This window comes from Equus caballus, chromosome 12, assembly GCF_041296265.1.
Source record: "Equus caballus isolate H_3958 breed thoroughbred chromosome 12, TB-T2T, whole genome shotgun sequence".
In the NCBI taxonomy this organism is placed as follows: domain Eukaryota; kingdom Metazoa; phylum Chordata; class Mammalia; order Perissodactyla; family Equidae; genus Equus; species Equus caballus.
The window spans coordinates 48,919,104-48,942,132 of NC_091695.1; the positions used below are offsets into that span (position 1 = coordinate 48,919,104).

The 23,029-nt window shown below is 61.6% G+C and overlaps 3 protein-coding genes across 26 annotated transcripts in view; 1 reads left to right on the forward strand and 2 right to left on the reverse strand.

Annotated features, from left to right (window-relative positions):
- PHRF1 (PHD and ring finger domains 1) overlaps nucleotides 1-11,163 on the forward strand; it is a 32,063-nt gene extending 20,900 nt beyond the window's left edge. For 8 of the 13 annotated variants that reach the window (XM_023654743.2, XM_023654741.2, XM_023654745.2 and 5 more), the window contains 9 exons: nucleotides 2,829-2,959; nucleotides 4,255-4,436; nucleotides 4,881-5,000; nucleotides 5,658-5,812; nucleotides 6,491-9,145; nucleotides 9,413-9,570; nucleotides 9,683-9,937; nucleotides 10,056-10,184; nucleotides 10,745-11,163. In XM_023654743.2, coding sequence (XP_023510511.1) covers nucleotides 2,829-2,959; nucleotides 4,255-4,436; nucleotides 4,881-5,000; nucleotides 5,658-5,812; nucleotides 6,491-9,145; nucleotides 9,413-9,570; nucleotides 9,683-9,937; nucleotides 10,056-10,184; nucleotides 10,745-10,888 — 3,929 coding nt within the window. In that variant the 3' untranslated portion in view covers nucleotides 10,889-11,163. The remainder of the gene's footprint in view (nucleotides 1-2,828; nucleotides 2,960-4,254; nucleotides 4,437-4,880; nucleotides 5,001-5,657; nucleotides 5,813-6,490; nucleotides 9,146-9,412; nucleotides 9,571-9,682; nucleotides 9,938-10,055; nucleotides 10,185-10,744) is intronic. The other 5 variants (XR_011424169.1, XR_011424170.1, XR_011424171.1 and 2 more) reach the window with 1 other exon arrangement.
- A 544-nt stretch (nucleotides 11,164-11,707) lies between these two features.
- On the reverse strand, nucleotides 11,708-15,153 carry IRF7 (interferon regulatory factor 7). 8 transcript variants are annotated; one of them, XM_014729763.3, is made up of 10 exons: nucleotides 14,761-15,153; nucleotides 14,187-14,494; nucleotides 13,939-14,101; nucleotides 13,637-13,844; nucleotides 13,294-13,349; nucleotides 12,984-13,200; nucleotides 12,792-12,848; nucleotides 12,189-12,713; nucleotides 11,996-12,114; nucleotides 11,708-11,924 (listed from the first exon to the last, which is right to left on the reverse strand). In XM_014729763.3, the coding sequence occupies exons 2-10, from the start codon at nucleotides 14,204-14,206 to the stop codon at nucleotides 11,757-11,759; spliced, it is 1,533 nt and encodes a 510-aa protein (XP_014585249.1). In that variant the 5' UTR covers nucleotides 14,207-14,494; nucleotides 14,761-15,153; the 3' UTR covers nucleotides 11,708-11,756. The 8 variants fall into 8 exon arrangements, with proteins under 8 accessions (XP_014585249.1, XP_070086402.1, XP_070086400.1 ...); XM_070230301.1 differs by having other exon boundaries at nucleotides 12,189-12,578; nucleotides 14,761-15,125; XM_070230299.1 differs by having other exon boundaries at nucleotides 12,189-12,578; nucleotides 13,294-13,367; nucleotides 14,761-15,125.
- An 866-nt stretch (nucleotides 15,154-16,019) lies between these two features.
- CDHR5 (cadherin related family member 5) lies at nucleotides 16,020-22,928 on the reverse strand. 5 transcript variants are annotated; one of them, XM_023654755.2, is made up of 15 exons: nucleotides 22,668-22,892; nucleotides 22,410-22,585; nucleotides 21,961-22,011; nucleotides 20,606-20,698; nucleotides 20,352-20,453; nucleotides 20,137-20,247; nucleotides 19,861-20,031; nucleotides 19,157-19,247; nucleotides 18,880-18,974; nucleotides 18,577-18,777; nucleotides 18,371-18,484; nucleotides 18,209-18,293; nucleotides 17,793-17,882; nucleotides 17,007-17,206; nucleotides 16,024-16,562 (listed from the first exon to the last, which is right to left on the reverse strand). In XM_023654755.2, the coding sequence occupies exons 1-15, from the start codon at nucleotides 22,732-22,734 to the stop codon at nucleotides 16,125-16,127; spliced, it is 2,085 nt and encodes a 694-aa protein (XP_023510523.1). In that variant the 5' UTR covers nucleotides 22,735-22,892; the 3' UTR covers nucleotides 16,024-16,124. The 5 variants fall into 5 exon arrangements, with proteins under 5 accessions (XP_014585050.2, XP_023510523.1, XP_023510521.1 ...); XM_023654753.2 differs by having other exon boundaries at nucleotides 17,793-18,110; nucleotides 22,668-22,856; XM_023654754.2 differs by having other exon boundaries at nucleotides 17,793-17,960; nucleotides 22,668-22,848.
- Between the last annotated feature and the right edge of the window lie 101 nt (nucleotides 22,929-23,029).

A 23,029-nucleotide genomic window follows, 5' to 3' on the forward strand; every position in this document is an offset into this window, starting at 1 on the left:
ACGTGCAGTACAATGAGTCTGTACCTACAGTACAGTGTGTGTACACATACAGTACGAGTGTGTACACGTGGAGTGCAATGAGTGTCTCCACTGCACATGGCCCGTCCTTCTAGCCTGCGCCCCTGCCACCAGGCGGCCCTGTGTCCTTTCTATCCCTGTCTGTCCATTAGTTCTGCCTGTTCTCAAACTTGAGGTAACAAGACATTAGAAGTTCCTGAGTGTGTGCTCTGGTTCGTCGCTCAGCACAAGGATTCTGGAGTCATTGTAGCTGTGTGTGTCTGTGGTTAACTTCTGTTTGTCATTGAGGAACATCCCATGGCCTGAATACACTAGTCTGTTTCCCCAGCCGCTTGTGCTGGGCATCTGGGTTGTGTTCTGTGTGGCTCTGTGAGAGTGAAGATGCTGTGCGTGTCCTGCTGCGAGTCTTTTTGCAGGCAGGTGTTCTGTTTCTCCTGGGGAGCAGAGAGGAGTAGACTGCTTGGATCGTTGGGTGAATGTGTGTTTGAGGTCATGTGCCGACTTCTGCTCCCCTGAGTAACATCAGAGCTGTAGCTGCACCACATTCTCGCCAGTGCTGGGGAGAGTCAAGCGTGTGTCTTCCCTACACCCGCAGGCACAGAGCGGTCTCGTGGTCGCCGGTCTGTTCGACAGGTCCTGCCGGTGTTTTCCCCCCGTAGGTGCTGTGACAGCTTTGTTGCTTCTGTATGTGCTGCAAGTTAGCAGGGCCCTCTTCATGTGGCTCCCGTGGGCCCCTGCGGGGAGCTCTTGCCTTCCCAGTGAGAGCTGGAACTTAGAGACCAGGTCTGAGCTCGGTGATGCTCCCCTGCCGGTGGCTGACATTGTTCTAGCCCTATTTAGTGGCTACAACTAAGAAATATGTCGTAAGGTCCTACCAATTCCTGAGTTAAAATTCAGGCTTAGAGGGGTTTTGTGTCTTGTATCTCACATCTGTGTCTTCTTTTTCTCATGTCAGAAATCCCAGCTCTCAGTCCTAACACTGTGATTACTTGTCTGCGTCATCCCATTGCACAGAGAACAGTCTCGGAACAGAAACCTCGAGTTGCTAGCAGTGCGGTTGTTAGAGGCGGGGGTGGTGTTTCCCCCTCGTCCCTAATGTGGATCCCACTGAGGGCGTAACATGCAGAGTCCAGGTCACTTGGTTAGGCCACATTGGCTTTATTTTGCTTGAGGTTTTTTTTTTTTGCTTTGCTAGTGAATTTTTTATACTTTCTTCAGACTTAGGTCAAACCTGTGGAAGTGTGGGAAGAAATGAATAGTGAGCCCACTTAACTACCCGTCACCTGGCTTCAGCCCTCCTGGCCACTTCTGCCTCGTCTCTGCCCCCACTTCCTCCTCCCGTATCATTTTGAAGTAGATGCTTCACATCCACCGTCAGTATTCACAGTGTGTCTAAAGGAGGGAATCTTTCTTCTTAACCACAGTACTGTGGTCATGCCTGAGAAAACCAACAGTAATTTGTTGACATCATGAAATAGCCAGTCAATGTTGAAAGTTCTAATTGTGTCATAAATGTGATAGAATTTTAGAAACTATTTTTTTTAAATCGAGAGCCAGACAAGATCCATGTTGCATTGGTGGTTGTTGAGCCTGTGTCTGTGTCCTCTTGGTTGTGGAGGAGGTCAGGCCTTCTGTCCTGGAGCATCCCTCACGGTCTGATTTTGCCCACTGCACCATGGGCAGCCAGCAGCTGTCCTTGGCTGTCCACAGGTTCAAGTGGGTGCTTGTTTGCTTTGGTGTCTGCCAGGGGCAGGGGACAGGGGGGATGTTGTCAGTGCTCAGGGCTCAGATTGGGACCTTACTGAGGAAGGTCAGGAGAGCCTGACCCTGCGCTAGCTGCTTCCCAGTGCTGCGGTGCTTCTGCACAAAGCCACCTGACTGATGCCTTCGCCTGTTCCTCTTATCGACTGCTTCTCAGGACCACGGGGTTGCTTAGCAGCATCCTTCAGTGGACATCAGTTAGGGTTTTTAGCATCATTATGAACTCAGGGATTTAGGTGTATTTGATGTATCTTAATAGCATACATCGCGAAGCCAACCCCTCTGTCTGCCTTGGGTCCCTCTTCCCTGCGGGGCTTCCCGTGGATTTGCAGGGGGTGTTGGAGCGTCATAGGGTGCCTGTGGCCGCCCAGGGCTGGTTCCCACTGAGCCCAGAGCAGCACCCCCTGGGATGACTGACGGGCAGGGCTGACTCTGGCCATTCTGCAGTTTCCTTTTTAGGAAATGTCCAGTGAAATCATTCGTTTTCAGGCCTCTTGGGCGAGTTCTCTGTGGTTAGATCACCAACTGGGTCCAATGCATAGTCGTCCTTTCATTTTACTCTTGATTGTCACAGTTTGTTCTAATTTAATTTTGTTTCATAATTATTTGAAATATTTACCGGTTCTAAAAGTCAGATCTACAAATCAAAGTAGATTCCAAAGTCCTCGCTCCATGCTGCCCTCCCTCTCTCTCCTCCATGGAGGTGTTATTTTTTAAATTATGGTTTACTTTTCCATTTAAAAACCCCGAGCCAGGGAAAAGGGGGGGAGGGGGGAGGGCACAAAGGGGGAAGAGGTGTACCCACAACATGACTAACAATAATGTACAACTGAAAGCTCACAAGGTTGTAACCTATCATAACATTAATAAAAAAAAAAATTGGAAACAAATTAAATATCCAAATAGGAATCAAACCAAAAAAAAAAAACCCCGAGCCAGTGTGTACGGTTGTCCGTGTGCTGGTCCTGGTGGTGTGGGGCACCTCCTGGAGGGGATGCCTGGGGCAGGGGCTGTGCACAGTGAGCACAGACTGTCTGTCCTCTTTGTAGGAAGACGGAGGAAAGCGTCAGGAAGGAAGAAGACCCCATCCAAATCATCCGTGACGGGCAAGAGGAGCTCCGGGACAAGATCTAAGAAACGCCAGGGCCGCGTGAGGAGGAGGACGGGGAAGAAGAGAAAGGTAGTCTGGTGGCGATGTCCACGTTCTGCCCTTGACCCCTTTGTGTGGTTAGGTGGGGGAGGGGGGTCACAGAAGCAGCCTCTCCTCTGTGTTTGCTTAGAGACTCACTGATGAGAACGAACACTTCTACAGCCCAGATTGGGTACAGGATGTTTCCCAGGACCCTTTGGAGGCAGACATCCTCAGGGGTTGTGTGTGACTCCCAGAACCCCCAGGGGTCCTGTGGGCACAAAGGGGCAGGCAGGCCAGAGGGTGCAGAGTGGGCGGGGCTGTGGCTGCCAGCTTGTCAGGGAGGCAAGAGGACTGGACCCGGAGTACAGGAGCCATGTGGGGGCTCAGAGAGGTGCCGCCACCGGGTCCTCTGGGGTGGAGCACCTCCCCTGGAGTCTACAGCTGGCTGTTCAGGCAGAGCCAACTTGTCCTGGCTGAGGTGACTCAAGCGGGATGTGTGTGGACACTGTCCACTTCAGGCCGTTCCCCCTCCTGAGAGTCCCCCGTCACTGGGCTCTCAGAGTGCCGCTCTGTCGTGCCTGAGCAGCCTGCGTCATGCATCCCTTTTCTGAAGGGCCTGTTCTCACTCCAGCTGCTGGACTGGACATTTGGAGCATTTTGATACGTAAAGTAGAAGAAGCTGTTCAGGTGTTTGCTGCATCTTTATGTGAATTTATACTCAGGGGCGTAGCTATTGCCTAATTAAATTCGTATGGTATGTTTATGTAAAACTCAGTTTAGTAAGTGGTGTATGTGAACACATGGTCTCGGTGTTCATTCAGACACAGGAGTAGGGGCCAGAGCTGTGAGCCATGTGGGCACTGGCAGGACGGGGCCTTGCCTTCTTGTTGCGGCCGGCTCCCACCCTGCACGCCCACCTGAGCCCTCGGGTTCCGGGACCATGCACAAGGTGCCTTGGGCTGTGGTGGGAGTGGCTCTGTCCCCTCGCCATTCACTCCGCAGGTGGTTTTTAAAACAGGCTGTCAGTCAGACATCAGTTGGATGCTTTGTTTCCCTCCTTGTGAGTTTTTGCTCAAAACAAAGGACCCCCTGTTGACAGCACTCTGGGGAGGTTCTGCCCGTGGCTTTGTGGTGTGTGGGTCATGCTTGTCTCGGTGTTTGCTCGCTCTGTGGTTCAGTTAAATCTCAACAACGTCGTGATTAATACATGCAAGGCCCTTTGGCTTTGCGTTACCATGTGCTCCACCTGGTGTTGGTGTTGCTAATTGATACTTGAAATGGTGTGTCTTAAACCCTTAGATTTCAGTCTTACTGATCACTTATTCTTTGTTACTTCGGTTCAGAATGAAATCACAGCTCGTTCTCGCATTGCACGGACGCTGGGCCTCCGGAGGCCAGTCCGCGGAGCCTGCATCCCATCCGTGTACAAGCCTGCAGACCCCTCTCTGGGGCTGATGCGTGCGGACATCGGAGCAGCCTCTCTCTCTTTGTTTGGAGACCCCTATGAGCTGGACCCCTTCGACAGGTGACTCCAGGGGGAGCAGTCCTTCAGGGGCACCATCTCAGAGTTGGGGAGCTAGGTGTCACCTCCCTCCTTTCTTAGTGTGGACATTGGGCACGGCACCCCCATGGGGAGCGTGGGTAAGCCTCTCACTCCACGTTTGTAAAATGAGGGTAATGATTCCTGCCTCAGAGTCGTCCTCAGATGGTGAGGACTCTGCGTCCCCAGCCCCTAACCTAGAGAGGCCTGTTCACACATCTGCCCGCCATCCCTGCTCAGAGACTCGGGCAGCTGCCCACGCGAAGCTGCTGCCCAGGTCCTGTGTTCACTGTTGAGTCACGAATACTGCCATGTGGGGCAGTGCTTAGCCTGTCCATGCTAGGTGCTGTTGAGGGTGAGCTGGGGATGTCTCCCTGGGCGTCAGGATGTGGGGTCACCTGTTCCCTTTGGCCTTTGTCCTCCCTGCAGCAATGAAGAGCTGTCTGCAGACCCAGCTTCCCCTCTGAGTGCCAAGAGGAGGATCCTCTCTCAGTCAGCTGTGCAGTCTCACCAGCCTGTGGCCAGGCCCATCTCCATGGGGCTCTCCAGGTCTGTCCTGGGAAGGATAGGACGGCAGGGGACAGTGGTCCTGTGGTGGGGCCACAGGCCTGCAGGGACCAGCTGGGCGCCATGTTGGCCTGGCACCCTGCCACCCATGCTCCTGCGGCCTCTCTTTGTGGCCCCTCCCTTGGCTCTGATGAGGAAGTGCTGCAGCCAGTCCTGAGTTGAGGGTGCGGGGACAAAGCGGTGGCCACTGGGGGCGAGGAGGGGGTGCGGGGAGCCGCAGCTCCTCGGGGCTTCCTCTGCGTGCCCAGCTCAGCCACAGAGCCCACCAGCAGGGAGCCAAGCTGCTGTTCAGTGCGGCTGCACCTTGCCTGCATCTTTTCTTCTCTTTGACTCCACAAAAAAAAAGAATTAGCCAAACCAACAAAATTAGAAGATGGCATTATCCGCCAATTCTTGCCTGTCAGTGACATTTGGGGCCAGAAGCCTCAGATAACGTCACCCCCAAACACTGCTGTCCTTCAGTTGGAGCTGCCAAGTGGGTCTCCCTTCTTCCCTCAGGGGGCCCAGCACACGGCCTCTTCTCGGCACAGCAGCCAGGACCTGGGGGCCCCGGGGAACAGCAGGGGCACCAGGGGTGCCTGACCAAGGGCCTGGGGCGTGGGGAGGCAGCAGTGGCCCACCCTGGGTCTGTGCCTGCAGGAGGAGTGTTCCTGCCGCGGTGCCCGAGCCAGAAGTGGACGAGGCCCCGGTCCCCGACCTGCTGGGGAGCATCCTGTCGGGCCAGAGCCTCCTCATGATGAACAGCGCCGACATTGTCATCCACCGGGACGGCTCCCTCAGCGCCAGGAGGGCAGGTGAGGCGCCGTCTGCTCCCGCCGTCCCCTGCACACCAGGAAGCAGAAACAATCGTGGGACTCAGAGGGTGGGAGAGCCACCACACTAAACAGGCATCTTCCACTCACAGGAAGTGTCAGCGAAGGGGGACAGTTTTCTCAGCTGTTTTTCTCCGTTAACTTTCCATCGCTTTGTGAGCAGAAGTACAGCTGATAGCCTAGACGGTGGTGGGGTTCCCAGCCAGCCCACAGACCCTCCTTAGCCGTAGAGGAGCTGGCATGTGTTCTCAGAGCTCCAGAACCAGCCTCCACGGAGCCCCTCCCACAGAGCTGGGCCTTGGCAGGATTTCAGGGCTGGGGTGGGTCCAGCGTGGAGGCGGGGCAGGACAGAGATGGACAAGGTGCTGTGAGCTCGGGCCACACCTTGTCACTGCCCCCCTGTGTCTGTGACTGGCGTGGGAACTTTCAGACCATCAGTGGTGTAACTGTAAAGCAGAAGAGAAAGCGTCTGCGACCCCTCAGCGAGCTGCAAGCCTGCCCGAGGGGGCGCCCCGGGCAGGAGAGGGTCCAGGTCAAGGTGCCAGTGGGAGGCATTGAGGACGCACAGCTTGAGAGGGTCATTTGGTAGAAGTTATCCGACTCTTGGAGCTCTTTAGGGAGAGTGTGGGGGCTGATGCCTTTTGCCTCTTTCCCTTTTAGCGCCCAGTCCTGTTCAGCGAAACTCAGTTGGTCTGTCCAGAGAGGGAGAAGGCCCCGGGTCTGGAGATTGCCTGCAGCCTGGGGCACCATGCTCAGGAAGGGGGCTACAGAGCCTGGGGCCACGCTGTCAGAGCAGGCCTGCCTCGGCCCCAGCCCCGGCCACCCACTCCTGTGTCCCTGCGCTCACCTTGGGGGCAGCTGTGAGACTGGACTCCTCAGGGACCTCTCGGTCGGGTCAGGCTCAGAACTTGTCGAACGTCATCCGGCCTGGCTTAAAACAAAGTGACAGCCCCCGACTGAATGGTGAAGGGAAGCACGCTTTGCCTCTCAGATTTGTGTCCTCTAAGGTCTCAGATCACAGCTCTGACTCGCCATCTCAGAGTGCTGTGCTAGGACAGGCCCCCAAACCAGCTCCCAGGAGAACTGACATCTCTGAGCTACCCAGGATCCCAAAGATAAGGAGAGACAACAGCGGCAGCAGGCAGGCAGACGCGCTCCCCACCGGGCAGTGCGTCGAGATCCCCAGCTCCTGCATAAGCCGACTCACTGGCAGGGAGGGCCCTGGGCAGCCTGGTCGTAGTGCCCGGGCAGAGGGCGAGCCCAGCAGCAGGGGCCCACAGGAGCCCAGCACGCACTCGGGGGGCGGCCCCCAGTCCCCGGCCCCGCTGGGATCCTCGAGGGGCAAGGGTGTCGGCTCAACCTTTGAGAGCTTCAGGATCAACATTCCTGGGAACACTGCCCCTTCCAGCAGACTCTCCAACCCTGGCTTCTGTAACACCTTCCGGCCTGTCGACAACAAGGTGCAGAGGAAGGAGAACCCCTCGCCCCTCTTCTCCATCAGGAAGGCGAAGCAGCTCAAGAGCGAGATCTACGACCCCTTTGACCCTACGGGCTCTGATTCCAGTTCTATTGGCAGCAGCCCTGAGCATCTCGGCACTGGCCTCTTGCCCTCTGAGATCACGCGCACCATCTCCATCGACAGCCCGAAGGACCCACCGTTGCAGACTGTGCGCTGCGTCACCTCCTACACGGTGGAAACCACCTTTGGACCGGAGCCCGAGCCTTCTCGGGGGCCTTCCTCCAGCCTGCTCAAGCTCCGGAGTGAGGGGACCACCAAGGGGGCCTCCAACACAGAGCGCGAGGGGCTGGGCAAAGAGGAGCCTGCTGAGGGCCAAGCCTCAGTCCCCCGGGTCCCAAGACCATCCCCGCCAGAGCCCTGGGAGGATGAGGACCCGCCACCCCGCAGCACCTTCTTTGACTCCGAGGAGCGGACAGTGACCTGTGTGTCAGTGGTGGAGCCAGACGCCCCACCGAGCCCAGATGCCCCGCAGACAACCACCCATAGGATCGTGGAGCTGCGGTCCCTCTCCCGCTCCCGCTCCCGCTCCACATCAAGCTCCCGTGGCCGGAAGAAAGCCAAGAGGAAGCGAGTCACTACCAGGGAGCACAGGAGGGCCCACTCAGGCACTCGCTCCGGCTCCCACTCTGGGGACAGGAGCTCACAGTCAGTGTCGCCACCAGTGGGTGAGGACCACGCCAAGAGGCACAGGCCCAAGGCCAGGAGCCGGAGGTCTTCCAGCGACTGCTCCAGCAGCCACGAGCGAGCCAAGCGGAAGAAGGCCAAGGACAAGAGTGGGGAGAGGAGAAGGGCCTCCTGGGGCCGAGGCCGGCACAGGTCCCGGTCCCGCTCGGGCAGCCCTGGCAGCTCCTCCCATGACCACCGCGAGAGCAGGAGGAAGAAAAAGAGGGAGTCAGGCTCCAGGTCTTGGGGGAGGGAGTGCTCGCCCCCCAGCAGCCTGGAGAGAGCCCGGAGGCACCGGCACCCAAGGGAGAGGAGCCGCGAGCGGCCCCGAGACAGGCGGGGCTCCCGTGAGAGGAAGAAGCGCAAGTGCAGATCACCAAGCGTGGAGCTCAGGTCCAGGGAGCGCCGGCGGCCTCGTTCCCGTGAGAAGCGGCCACGGCCCCGCTCCCGCTCCCGCTCCCCAGAGAGGAAGTTGGCCGTGAAGGAGGCTTCTCCACAGCCGCCTCCCCAAGAGGAGGCAAGGCCAGACAGGGAGCCCCCGGCCAGGCTGCCAGCTTCAGCAGAAGCAGACACCTCTCCAGAAGAGGCTGAAGCTCACAAGGCCCCCCCAAAGGCCACCCCTATGCTGGAGGTGCCATCCGAGTGTCCACCTGAGGACCTGGACTATGGCGACTCCGTCGAGGCAGGGCACGTCTTTGAGGACTTTTCTAGCGAGGCCATCTTCATGCAGCTGGATGACATGAGCTCCCCACCCTCGCCAGAGAGCACGGACTCCTCCCCAGAGCGAGACTTCCCACCCAACCCTGCTGTGCCCCCGGCCACCCAGCAGCATGACACCAGCCTGGCCATGGCCGTCATCAGAAGGGAGGTGTCACTGATCCACGGTGAGGATGCTGTGCAGCCCCTGCCCCTGGCAGAGGGCCCCCAAGAGAAGCCCTTGTTCTGGCAGGATGCAGACGAGGCCGCTGCGGTACCCAGCGCCCTGGGAATCCAGGCCTTGGGCGGGGCACCTGTAGGGAAGGAGGAAGGCCCCTCTCAGACCCCCCTGCTGCGCGCTAAAGCCCTGGTGAAGAGGGTCACCTGGAACCTGCAGGAGGCAGAACGTGGTACCCCAGCGGAAGACCGAGGCCTGCGTGAGTAGGGTGCTCCCACGGGCACTCCGGGCATGGGCCGGGGCGGCGCATGAGGACGGCATGGAGTGGCCGCCAGGGGGCCTTCTCTCTGTGCGCACATGTGCCTCCTGGGTCACGCTAGTGACACAGGCTGAGGGCAGGGAGGCGGCTGCAGCATGGCCTGTGGTCCTTGTTGCTGGGATGCTTTTCTGGAATTTTCCAGTCAGGAAGCAGCCTTCTGGCCCAGGGTGGCCACAGAGCACCCACCTCCCCTGTGTTGGCCCTCAGGGACGCCACTTCACAGGCCACAGAAGCCCCAGGAAGGGGTCTGGGAAACAGACGACGTGGGCCCCACAGCAGCCTTCCAGCAGGTGTCCTTCTCAGAGCCCCCTCCCCCAGGCTGTGTGCTCCCAGGGCCTGGCTTCCCTGACACCCACCCCTCTCAGGTGGGTGCCCCCGTCTCTGCCGGGCTCTGAATACTTCGGGGTGGGGTGGGGACACGTGCTGGACACTGCCAGCGTCAGGGCTCTGTGCTCAGTGAGCTGCCCTCCTGCCCAGGTTCACTACTCCAACCTGCCTCCCGCCCCGGCTCTGCCCTCGGGTGTCCCACCCTATGCACCAGTCAGCCAGCCTGCAGTCCAGTTCATGCTGCAGGGGAGCCTTCCCCCTGCGGGCTGCAGGGTGGCACAGAGCCCAGCTCCAGTGCCCACCATCCTGACCACAGCCTCAGAGCCAGCTGGCCACGCGGCCAACAACGCAGAGGAGAACACGGCTGCTCCCAGGCCAGCCTTGGACAAGGCCAAGAACGAAGAGGTGAGTCCACCCACCTTCCCCCAGAGAGGCCGTGCCTCTGGGTAAGGGGCCCTCCCAGCCTCTGCCCTGGCCGAGCAGCCCCTCTGGTGGATGGTCACACACATGTCCTCGCTCCTAGTACATGAAGAAGCTGCACATGCAGGAGCGGGCAGTGGAGGAGGTGAAGCTGGCCATCAAGCCCTTCTACCAGAAGAGGGAAGTGACGAAGGATGAGTACAAGGACATCCTTCGTAAGGCTGTGCAGAAGGTGAGCGTGGGTGGGTGGGCCCCACACACGTGTGCATCCGGCACCCTGGTCGGTTGTTATGAGGGGTGGGTCTATGCTGTCTCTTGCTGACCCGGATTTTTAGGGTGTTTGTGAGCACTGAGGAAGGTGCTTCGGCCCAGGGTGGTCTGGCCAGGGCCAGGGCAGCATTGGCACGTCCTGGCCGCAGCTTCAGGATAGTCCCTCGTCTCCCTGTAGCCACACTTCGGAGTCGCTCAGGAAGAGTAAGGATTGGCATTTTCCAGGGGTTAGAACAGCATCCTTCTTACTTGTTAAAATAAGCTAAATGACAGGAAATATTGAAGATACCTGCTCACAGGTAGGGAAGCAAGACCTGAGAGATGGATGGTTCTCAGGCCCAGGGTGGTAGCCTCAAATCCATGATATGTTGGCCACACATCTCTGCAAGGTGAGCAGAGCGGGCAGACATGCATCAGTTTCCCGAGTCCCCTGTCCCTCATGACGCGGGCCCCCAGAGCTTGGTCACTGAGTTTGGGCTGTGGAAGGACATCCAGGTAATTGTGCCTCTCCCCCTCCCCCAGATCTGCCACAGCAAGAGCGGGGAGATCAACCCTGTGAAGGTGGGCAACCTGGTCAGGGCCTACGTGGACAAGTACAGGCACATGCGCAGGCACCGGAGGCCCGAGGCTGGGGAGGAGCCGCCCGCCCAGGGCGCCGAGGGCTGAGGCCAGCCAAGGCCATGGGGCACACCCTGGGAGCTGGTGCCCCGTGATGGCAGTGGTGGCACTTCCCCAGATCCCCAGGCGGTTCTGTTGGAAGTGGCAGAAGTAGAAAAGTGGGGACATCTTGTGCTCCTGTTTTCAGGGTTCCTGTGATCACACGTGGTCTGTGCACCTGTCTTGCTCACAGCTTAAAACTGGACTTTTTTATATGTATATTATAGATTCACAGTTTCCATTGTGTTCTAATTTATCAAAAATGGATTCTCTTTAGAAACTTCTCCATTGACTCAGTACTTGAAAGGTGAAGCCTTTGGTGATCAGGAGGGGCTCCGGCTGCAGCCCTGTGTGTGCCTGTTTATGATCTAGAAACTCCGTCAGTGCTTTGTTCCCTCCGTTCTGTAAACAATCGCTCATTGGCCCTCCACTCCACTGCCTCCCACCAGGCAGAGCATAGCGTTGGCGCATTTAAGGCCAGGGACAAGCCCTGGGCACGGCACGGAGTCAGCTGTCCCTGACTCCGGGATCCCCGGTGCCACGCTCCCAGCATTCCTGGCAGGAGCACGCGTCTGCTGTCCCAAGGGCATTTTGTACTCGTCCAGTAGAGTTTCTTGGCTCTAAAGTGTGTGGCCTATTTCTTCATTGTGAAAGACAGAAGAAAACGGGTGCGCACAGGAGGCCTCAGTGTGTGTTTGGGGGGATGGTCGCCTCCCTTCCTGGGCCCGCAGATCCCGTGGGCTCCCGGGAAGTGGAGCAAGCCTTGCAGTCGGCAGTGCCCCCCAGAGCCCCAGCCCTGAGCCCACCCCTGGTCAGGACACCAGCACAGGTTTTCGGGTTTTCTTTATTGGATCAGGGTGGGGTCCGGGCCCCAGGCCTAGGCGGGCTGCTCCACCTCCATGAAGAAGTGGTCAAGGAAATGCTCGAGGTCGTTGTAGAGGCTGTTGGAGCTGGACAGGCAGAGGCCTAGGCTGCCGCTGTCCAGGGAGGACACGCCTTCACGCTGCACACCCTCCAGGTGCGCCCGGCACAGCCACGGCTCCAGCTGCGGGGAAGGTGGTATCAGCCAGGTGGGGGCTGTGGGCAGCCTCACCCGCACGGGGCCCCGCACCTCACCTTCACCAGGACCAGGCTCTTCTCCTTGGGTCTCCTGGCTGACAGGTCTTGCCCAAAGGCCAGGTAGATGGTGTAGTGTGGGGAGCCCTGGCGCTGGCGAGCCCGGAACTCCACAAGCTCTGCAGACCAGGGGCTCTGTGAGCGGGGGTGGGGCCAAGTTGGGCGGCAGACCCAGGGCAGGTGCATCACTCACCTCGGAAGAAGGTGCTGAAGTCGAAGATGGGAGTGTCGCAGTTCCTGGGCAGCAGGCGGGCCGGGCTAGAGGGGCTGGCAGAGCCCAGGGGGCCTCCCACCTCCCAGAAGACCTTGCACTTGCCCAGGCGCCGGGCCCACAGCCCAGGCCCCCGGAGCTCCAGCTGCAGGCCAGGGGCCACGTGCTGCAGCAGCTTCTCTGTGTAGTGAAGCTGTTTCTGGTCGGGGAGCTCAGCAGGGCTGGGGAAGGCCACGCACTGGAGTTCTGTGGCCTCAACAGGTAGGCTGGGAGGCCCGTATAGGAACACACATCTTGGGCGGCCCACCACCTCCTGCAGCACCGTTCGGCCCTTGTACATGATGGTCACGTCCAGGGTGCCCAGGCTGGGTTCTGTGTGCAGACTGAGCTGTGAGTAGCCAGGCCTGGCTGGGACCTGCTCACCTGCCACCGGGGGACAGGCACTGGGGGGCAGCGCAGTGCAGGGCTCTGCCTCTTGAGGGGGCTGCCAGGGTGCTGGGGCTAGGCCTGCGTCCAGGGAAGGGCTGTGTTGGCACCTGGTCCCCCAGCACCTCCCTCCTCCACATGTCCCCAGGTTCCTCTCACCTGTCGTCTGGGCCTGGGGCTTTGGCAGGTACAGCTGCCCCGCAGGGAGCTCTGGGCCTGAAGAGGGTGACAGTGGAGACAGCTGTACTGGTCCGGCTGTGGCTGGCTCCATCTCTGCTGGACACCTCCCCCTCCCTCCAGGGACTTTGCTGTCCTGCCTGCCCCTCCCCTTGGCAGAGGACAGCCCCTCACCAGGAGCCTCTGGGGAGATTGGATCCACCCCCCATGTAGCTTCCAGCAGGTGGTCCTCCAGGCTGCTCTGCTGCAGAGCCTGGAGCAAGAGGTCCTCCACATCGTCAGCTGGGCCGGAAAGAGGGCTTGGGGCGCAGGGCTCAGGGTTCGGCCCAGCCAGCTGGTGCCCCCGCCTCTCACCAGCATCTCCTGCCAGGGCTGGCCTGAGGAACCCGCCCTGCAGGGGAAGGCAGTGCCAGCATAAGCAGCTCCCCAGCACCAACGAGGTGGCAGCCCCCACCCAGAGACAAGGAGGACACAGCAGCCTTACCATCCTGGGGGGGACATCAAGGGCCTCATCCTTCCCCTGGTTAATGCCTGCATCTTCTGAGGGAGAGTTGGGACCTGAGACTCCAGAGTGGCACGCCAAGGTGTGAACCCCTGGGTGGACCCTCAAAGCTGGACCGCCCCGCCCCTCATTAGTCCCAATAGGCGGTATCAGCTTCCTCCCTGTGATCCCCTGCCCTCCCCCAACAACCTGGCACTAGCCTCTCCCAGGCCAGTTTCTAAAACTAAATCGGACCAGTGGCTGCCCCCGACGGAACCAAGTTCCGACGCCTTTTGCGCACTGAACGTCTGCCTCCCTGCCAGCAGCCCTCCCCCACATTACTCACCTGCCCACCCCACCTCGGGGCTGAGCGCATACACCTTATGCGGGTCCGTGAGGTCCCCAGAGTTGTCTTGCAGCATCACGAAGCGCCGCGTGCTGCGCAATGCGCAGCGGAAGTTGGTTTTCCAGCCTGCGCGGAGGGCGCTCTCGGGGGTCTGAGGGTCACTTCTGCTGCTGCTGGGCGGCCACCTGCCGCGGGCTACGGCCCAGGCCTAGGGAGGAGATGGAGGGCATGGGCCTGGGGGAGCAGGTCGGGGGCCTGGGCCCGAGCCAGCCTTCACACCAGGGGCAGGGCTGGGGTACCACCTTGAAGATGCGTGAGTCCGCCTCGCCCAGGTCCCTCCGCCCGAAGTGCTTCCAGGGGACACGGAAGTGTGTGCGGGCTGCGTCCAGCCACTCCAGCCCCTCGTAGCGGCCGCTGCTGACCTCGCCCAAAAGCCAGTCTCCGAACAGCACGCGCGGGGCTACCCTGCGGGCGGAGCAGCCAGCGGGGTGGGCGCCGGTGGCAAGGTGCGCGGGGTCAGGCACCTGGGGAGCGTGGGCCAGGCTCTCACCTGTCGGGAGCCACAGCCATCGCTCGCTCTGCAAGGACTGGACTTGGAGAGATGGGGCGCGCCCTCCGCTGCGAGGAGGTGTGGTCGCGGGTGGCAGTCAAGTGTCACCACAGGTACTGTGGCCCAGTTGTTACAGGTGAGGGGGTCACACGTGTGGATTGAGGGCTTATGGCCACGACGTTGCCCAGGTGTGGGTTTCAGGGCAAAGGTGGCGATGAGTGTGACAACAGATGTGGCAGGCGCGCACACATGCGGTCACAGGTGTTAAGCCAGCGTCCAGGCCTGGCCGGGTGGTCTCAGGCTGGACCCTGCAGAGACACGACAGGAATGGTCGCGTGGAGGGCGGCGCGGAGCGCCGGGAAACCGAAACCATGTCGCAGGAAAACGAAACCTAAGCCGCGAGGCAGGGCGTCCCGGCGGCAGGCGCCTCCCGGTCCCCAAGCCACCCGGCCCCTCACTCCCTCGTTTCTGACCCGGCTCCTGGCCTCCCGCTGGCCATGCGCCCCTCGCTCCGCCCCCGCCCGGTCACGGACTGGCTGCCCTTCGTTCTCCGCGTGGCGAGGGTCCCGAGTACCTGGGTGCCGGAGCCGCCGGGGCGGGAAGTTTCGTCTCGCCGGAGGAGCGAGAACGGCGCGCTTTTAAGGGGAGAGCGGGGATGGGGGTGGGCCGACGGTGGGGCGGGCCCACGGCGGGGCGGGCTGGGCCCGCTGGGCTCCAGGTGCAGCCGGGGAAGTCACGCGCTCCAACAGACAGTGGGGGCTGCTCGCGGCCTGTTCCCGGAGCCCCTGTGCAGGCTCTTGGTGGAGGCGGCAGGCCCCGTCTGGGGACAGCCCCCGAGGGGGTAGCGGAGGGGCGGCTGGAGTGGCCGGTCTCGCCGCCCTGCCAGGCTCAGCCCCTGCGGCATCCAGTTGCCCTTATCCCTCCAGGAGCGCCCCCTACACCAGGCGGACTGCGGACCCGGGCCACTAATGGGGGTGGGGGAGGCAGTGGGCCAAGCCGGGGACTCGGCCAACATGAAAAACGAAACCAGGCTCCAAACAAAACCAAGCACTTATTTTCACGGAAAAGCCGGTAATGGGGGGCGAGGGACCAGCGGCAGCTGCAGCGCGTGGTTTCTTAACCGCGAGAATTGTTCGGACAAGAAGACTCAAATGCCCTCGAAAGTAAAACATTTGGAAAGGAATTTGTGATGCCTTTCATTAGGAAAAACACCAAGGACCACAAGGGACAGTGTGGTGGAGGTCAGCACGGAAGCCCTGCCTGATGCTGGCCTCTCCCTGAGGAAGCCGGCGGAGGGGGCCCTGTCCCCCACTCGGTGGCCCTGGTTCGCCACAGCCTCTGCCTGTGCACCAAATGGCCCTGCCACCCTGCAAGCACAGTCTGGGCGCCTGGGCCAGGTGCCTCTCTCTGCCCACTGGGTGTTTACCACCCCCAGCGGACCCCACTGGGTGTGACTCCCTGGAAGGTCCCCAGGACCATGCCCTCCATGAGTCTTCTTGAGGGTGACTCTCAGCCTCCTCCAGGCGAAGACCCTCCGTGTTGGGTAGGGAGGGAGAGTCTCCAGTGCGAGATGCCCCCCTCCTCGGGCCGTGGTTAGACCAGGAGAGGAACTTCCTCTCTGCCAGCTGGCACGCAGCGTGGGAAGCAAGGCGGGCGGGTGCAGCAGGTGGTTTATGGGAAGCCGTGCCAGTGCTACGACCCTGCCCGCCCCCTCCCCGACCCCACGGCCCCCACCGCCCCGTGCATCCGCGAGGACTCCATGCCGGCGGAAGCCAATGGGCCATGCCGTGAACCCCCCCGGCGGCAGCCTCTCCGAGACAGACCCCACGCACCCCTTGCCCCAGATCCAAAAGTATCACTTTATTCTGCGCAGTGCAGTGGGGGACAGCGGCTGAGCGACTCGGGGTCCAGGCCCGCGAGGGGGACGGGGGCGCCGCGCTAGTCGTTGGTGGAGTCGCTGGGCCCGTCACTGGGGGCGCCCTCGGCCGCGCCGCCGCCCTGGCTGTCCCAGTCGCCCGCGCCATCCGCGTCCGAGGTGGGCACGTTGAGGACCACCACGTCGGCCTCGGCGCCGATGTCCTCGCCGAACCACACAGCCTTGTAGCCGCCCTCAGGCCGCCGCTCCTTGGTCAGGATGGACCTCACCTCCGCGGGGCTGCCCCCATCCTGGGCCGCCATGGGGGACTCGGGGACGCAGGCGGGGGGCACAAGGCTGGGGGGCGCGGGGGGCGCGGGCTCCAGGGGCGTGGGCTCCAGGGGCTCGGGCGGGGCCTCATCTGAGGTGGGGCAGGGCTCTGGGCTGGGGGCCGGTGCCCAGTTGGCCTCACCATCGTGGGTAAGGAAGGCCTTGTTGTCAAAGCCACCGGGCTGGGGCTCCTGGGGAGGGACAGGAGCGAGGGCATCAACCAGGATCCCGCCATGGACTTCGAGCCCTTGGGGCCCTCCCAGAGACAGGGATCCGCACTGGTCCCTGCCCTTTTCTCTGCCTCTCTCTGTCCCCTCTCCATCTTTTGGACTATGATGTCTACACCCCATGTTTCCTCACCCCTGCTCTTCATCCTGTGGGCTCTCCACCTCCACCCCCCTGCATCTCCCCCTCTCCCCCAACTCCCCCCACACATCTTCTCCCCCCTGCATCTTCCCCCGCTATATCTTCCCTCTCCCTCCACCTCCTCCCTCCATCTTTCCACTGCTGTCTGTCCTCACTCTCACATCCCTGTCTCTTGATCTTTCTCCACGCCTGTCAGTCTGTTCATCTCTCCTCTTCGGTCTCTGCATCTGTCCCTCTCCTGTCCGGTCCCCCACCCCTCAGGGCCTCACCAGAGCTTTGCCAGCACAGCACTTGCATCGGTGGCCGTAGTGCTTATAGATGAGGACAGTGAGGGCAATGAGAGCTAGAAGCAGCAGGGCACCTAGCACGCCACCCACGGCCGCCATCTCCGCTGTCGAGAAGTTCCGGTCCCCAGTGTGGCCTGGCTCACCATCCCCTGTGGCGCTGCCTCCTCCAGCCCCAGGCGTGCCTGCCAGCAACACCACCACCCACTTACTTACTTACATTCACCCACTTACAGTACCCCAAGCACCTCCCAGCCCAACCTGCACCAGCTCAGGACACCCTGAGGACGAGCCAGGCTGGCTGCCTCCTGGGGCAGAGGTTCTGGAGAGTGGGCTGTACTGACCCCCCCCCCCACCCCCGACTAAGGAGCCGTGTGTTCCCAGGGCCCTCCAGGAGGGCCAGGCTGCTGAAGGGAAGGAGGCGGCTGGGAGTCAGTGCCCACCAGCTCCACGTGGGAGGCAAGGGGTCTAACACCCAAGAAAGGAGATGAGGGCAGTGCTGGTGCCAGTGGAGTGAATGGCCCTGGGAAGGGTGTGGTTCACTGGATCCCAAATCTGGCGTCAGCCCTGCCCTCCACACACCTTTCCTAGTTTACCTTCTCAGGGGGCCCTCCCAGGACGTGTCTGTCTCTGCCCAGAATGAGCAGACCCCCACTTGGGGTCTCACGGTCATTCGACGCCAACCTGGGGCAGACCCTGCCTACAGTGACTCCCAGGACCACCCGAAGTCAGGGAGCATGAGGGTGACTCTAGGGCAAATGGGGGTGCTACCTGAGGGCTGGGGGGTCCTGCTGGGCCCAGGGGTCCTCGGCTGAGAGGTTCCTGGCTTCTGGGTCTGTGCTGAGCCCCCACTGGGCGAGGCTGATGGAGGGGAGGTGCTGGTTCCCACACTGGAGGGCCCCTCAGGCGTGGGCGAGGCAGGCGGCCTCAGAGTTGTGCCTGGGGGGGACTGCAGGCCAGTGCCCCCCCCAGAGCTGGTCGTGGAGGGTTCCTGAGAGGGCCCTGGGGGTCTGGGGGCTTCCGAAGTGATGCTGCTTGAGGGCCCAGCTGTTCCTCCAGCCTCTGGGGATGTGGGGGGACCTGGGGGGTCTGGGGGCCAGGCACAGGGCTCGGCTTGCCTCTGCCCCCAGCATGCCTGTGGCAAGGAGCCCCCCCGAGCCATCACCGGGGTCCCCCTGGAGGCTCACCTGTGGGGATGGTCTCCTGTTCTGACACTCGTATCTCCACCACTGTGGTCGCTGTGCCTGCGGTCACTGTGTTCTTGGCCTCGACCTGGGGCAGGAAGGGGGCTTGTCCCTCCTAGGCCCTGCCTTAACCCCCGCCCCTCAGAGATGCCGGCCCCCCCTCACCTCTGCATAGAAGACCCCTGTGTACACCAGCGGCTTGGCGACCTGCACAGTCTCCCCAGCCATTCGGAAGTTGGAGTTGTTGGTGATTCCATATGTGATGGCCGAGTTGAGGTCCTGGACACAGCCCCAGTGAGTCCCGGCCCCGGGCCACCCCCATGTTACCCCAACCCACACACAGGCAGACCCAGGGACAAGGCGCTGCCTACTGGGAAGTCAGGGTCCTGGGCCCGAATCCTCAGAGACTGGGAGGGGGCTGCTGCATCCTTGACGGCCTCACCCACTTCTGCGCCCAGTGCCACCGTGCCACGGTACAGGCTCTCGGGGAAGCGGGGCAGGCTCCCAATGGCGTCTCGAGCCTCCACTGTGACCTGGGTCACGGAGTAGCGGGCCTGGTCCTCCTGTTCCCCCTGGGGGTGAGGGAGGCAGCAGTGACCAGCAGGTCCTTGAAGGGCAAGCCCTGCAGCCTGAGGCTCAGGAAGGGCCCATTGAGACCTGGGCAAGGGACCGACCTTGACCCACAGAAGGAAAGTCTTGGGGCTGTCAACACTCCTGGTCATAGTGAGGTTGCCCGAGTTGGTGTCAATGGTGAATGTGTCCTCGTGTCCTGGGAGGATGGGGAGGAGATGAATTGGTCTTGGTCCCCTCCAGAGGCCTGAGGTCCAGGGTCCCAGCTGGCTCTGCCCATGTGACAGGTCCCCCTGGGGCTTCCCCTGCCCAAGGTGGGGGTGGGGATGGGACCCTGAGTATTGTATGGAGCGAGAAGCCAGAGAGCCAGTCCTCACTCACCCCCTATAATGCTATAGGTGATGCGCTGGTTGATGGCCGCATCCCCGTCCACGGCGTAGATGGGCCCTGGATCCAGGATGAGGGGGGTCGGCTGCGGGCACAGCGAGGGGATGGGATGCCCTGGGGCTGATGCAGTGGCCCAGCTCGGCCCCTCCCGCTCCCCCTCAAGGAGGCCTGAAACAGCCCCCGGGCAGGCCTGCCAGGGACAGTCCAGACATCCGACAGGATCATCCGTCACACCCCTTCGATCCGTTGCTATGAGTCAGTCTGCCCCAGGACATCTGACGGATCTGAACAATGTGCATCTCGGGAGGGAGCCCACACGGGGGACGGGGGTTCAGACAGGGGCCTTGCCACAGGAGAAGGCTCCGGAGCCCCACTGCCTCAGTGCACCCCTCGTGGTATGAGTGGGGACAGCCAGCCAGGCAGAGATCAGCTGCCCCTCAGGAGCAGCACCGTGGCCTGTCCAGTCCCCCCACCCCCGCCCGGCGTCCCAGCTGCCTCACTGGGTCCCGGTCTCTGCCCCGAGGACGGTGGGCCTCTTCCCCTCACCAATTCCAGTGAGTTTGTTCACCACTCACGCCCAGGAGCCGGGCCAGATTGCTTGACGCAGGAGTGTTCACATTTGTTTGAAAATCACAACCCAATTTAGCCCCATGGTACCAGCCCCCACCCCCAGTGCCAACCCTCCCTGTCCCCAGTACCAGTTGGTAACCGGTGGGGACAGCCCCGTGGTACTGGGCCTGGATGCAGACGTAAGAGTCTCTGTAGGCACAGGGCAGGAACCAGGGGGGCCGCAGATCGACGGGCTGCACCTCCAGGACCAAGGTGGCCGTGGCCGTGTGGCTGGGATTCACGTTCTCTTCCCGAGTGTCCTGCAACAGCCGAGCCCCGTGGATCAGGTCTGGGAGCCTGGGGCTGGTGGCAGCTCAGATGGGAACCCGAGCTTCAGGGACTCGGGGTGGGAGAGGCCTGCTCACCCGCACCAGCAGCTGGAAGGTCATGTTCGGCCACCTGTCCAAGTCCAGTGTCCGGTCCAGCTGCAGGGCGGGCAGGTTTGCCCCCACCAAGGAGAAGAAGGCACTGGCACCCTGGGCAGATGGGGAGGCCTCAGCCTGAGACTCTGGGGGTATGCAGAGAGGCCGGGGCGCTCAGATTGGAGGGGTCTGAGTTGGGGTGGGGACGGGGCACTGACCGGGGTCACCTCCTGGAGGCTATAGAACAGGATGTCATCTTTGTCGAGGTCCTGGGCCTGCAGTTCCGTCGCAGGGATGACGGTGGTGTTCACTTTAGTGTCCTGGGGGACGGAGCACTTGGTCTGGCCACACTCCTGACCCCATGGCCAAGCCCCCCGGCCATTAGCCTTCTGCCCCCTGGCCCCTCCTCCGGGCTCCTGATGCCCCTGTGCCAGCCCAGAGGGCGCCAGCCTCTGGCATCCCTCACACTCACCTCGGGCACCCTCTTGACCCTGACCACAAAAGGGAACGTGGGTGGGTTGTCGTTGACGTCCAGCACAGACACCCACACCCTCAGCTGGGTCACCTGGGGGGACGGGTGGTGGTCAGCCTTCTCTGCATGGTGCCAGCCCCAGCGGCCCCTCTCGTTCTGTGTGCTGGGGCGCCCTGAGACTCCTGCTCTATCAGGGTCACAGACAGTGGACAAGAAGGAATTTGTAAGCACAGAAGGTGGCGAGTGCCCTGGAGAGAATAACGCAGCTCCTGGGGGTGCCACCAGCAAAGTCCCAGATGAGGAAAACAGCAAAACCATCGAATTTCTCCAAACATAAATCTCAAAGAAAAAAGGAGGGAGAAAGGGGCCCCACAGACTGAAAGAGACTTCAGAGAACCGTCTGGCAGCCGCGGCGGGCGGACCCTTCTGGAGGGGGGTTTCGGACACTGGAGGTCATGTGACACCAGGAGTCCCTGCTGTTTTCAGTGTGACAACAGTGTGCTGCTGATGTTTTAAAAGAAGGGTCCTTATCTTTTAGAGACTCGTCCTCAGATAGTTGTGGGTAGTGTGCTGTGATGTCGGGGTGAGGGCGCCCACAGGGATCGCTGCTGAGCTGGCAGGTGCGTGAGGCGGGTTGTCGGGGTGCTCCTCTGGGGAGGTGACAGGGCATTGAGGACCGGAGGTGGTGAGACAGGGAGGCAGGTGCAGATCCAGGGAGAGGGCACAAGGCCACTGGAGCACGGCCCGTGAGCCCCGGCCTCACCCACCACGGCAACGCATTTGGCTTTGACGGTGAGTGAGAAAGCAGCCGTGGGAGTGAGTCCTGGACAGGATGTACTGCTTGCTTTACGGGATCTTCTGCCATGCAGAGAGTGGATTGGGGTGGATGGGGCCAAGAGGAGAACAAGCAGACCAGTTGGAAGTTTCCAGAAAGGAGATGCTGGTAGCCAAGGCCCCAGTGGGGCACAGAGGTGGGGAGGGTCCAGCTTGAGGCAGAGCCGACAGATGTGCTGATAGAGGGAAGTGGGGAGAGAGGGAGGGCGAGGAGCCAGCCGGCAGGTGGGGCGCCTCCGAAGTGGGGGCCTCAGGTTGGGCGCCTCTGTTGGGGGTGTGATGTTGACCGGGTTGGGTTTGTGAGTCTGTGACTCAGCGCAGAGTCTGGGCTGGAGGAAGTGTGGATGTCGCCAGCACAGGATGACACTTGGCAACATACCACCGGGTGAGGTCACCAGGGAGTGACCCTGGACTGGGCAGAGCAGAGTGCAGAGGTGCACGTGTGGAGCTCTGACATCACAGGGTAGGGAGGTGACGTGGGGGTGCCCAGGAGGTGGGGGCCCTGGGGGGGTGGGACTTACCACGGTGTCACCCCTTTTGCACTCCAGGTCTGCCTGCAGCAATGCGTTCTCCTGTGGGGGCAGATGGGTGTCAGGAATCACCTGTCCAGCCGGCCACAGCACACTGTCCCCACTTCACAGGTGAGGATTCTGAGGTCAAGGGGGCAGGTGCCTGCCCGGGGTCCCTGTTGTCTGTGCTGAGCCCAGAGGGCATCAGGGGCCCGGGCAGCTTTGTCCCTCAAGGGCCCCACCCCCCACAGGCCAGCCCTCAGCCAAGCCTTGGGGCCCTAGAGGGGTCAGTCCCTTCTGAGGGGCACAGAGCCCTCAGGACCCCTGGGCAAACTCAGGACCAAAGACCCCCAGAGAGCCCTCCTCTTGGAAGGAGGGTGGGTGTCTGCTTGGGTCCCATGGGTAATCAGCCGCCCCGACCACCCGCATGGGCACACCCCACCGGGGTCTGCCAGCTGCACCTCATAATCAGGAGTCACGTTGAGAAACAGCTGGTTCCCTTGGATCCGAAACGCGAAGGGAGTGGACGAGGCTGCGAGGGTCACCTGCTGGCCCTGGGGGACGTCTACAGTCACCAGGGGTCCGCTGAGATTCGTGTTCTCCTTGACTTCAAAGAGGTTCTTGGCCACAGAGCAGACTGGAAAGTTGGAGAGGAAGGATTGGTGGCACCCAGGCCCCTGCCCGCCACCCAGTCCCACCTGCCACAGCCCCACAGGTACCCTGGGCCTGGGCCTGGGCCTGGGCCATGGCCATGAGCAGCGGCAGCAGCAAGACCCAAGCCCCCATCTTGGCGGCCGTCAGCTGGCAGGAGGGTCCGAGCCTGTCAGGCGTCCAGGACCCTCTGGGCAGCCGGCCGCCCGCTGGCGCAGTCTCTGCCTGGGCGACCTTCGCTCCTGCCGGGCACCGCCCCGCTTTATGATCCTTTACAACCTGACTGCCCGGCCTCCACCAAGGGGGATCCCGCCGGCCGGAGGCCAGGCCTTGCCTCGGGCAGGAGGGGGACACCTAGTGGTTACCCAGCTGGAGCTGGGCTCAACCCACAGACACCAAGACGGGAGACAGAAAGGAGCTTGGAGAGCTG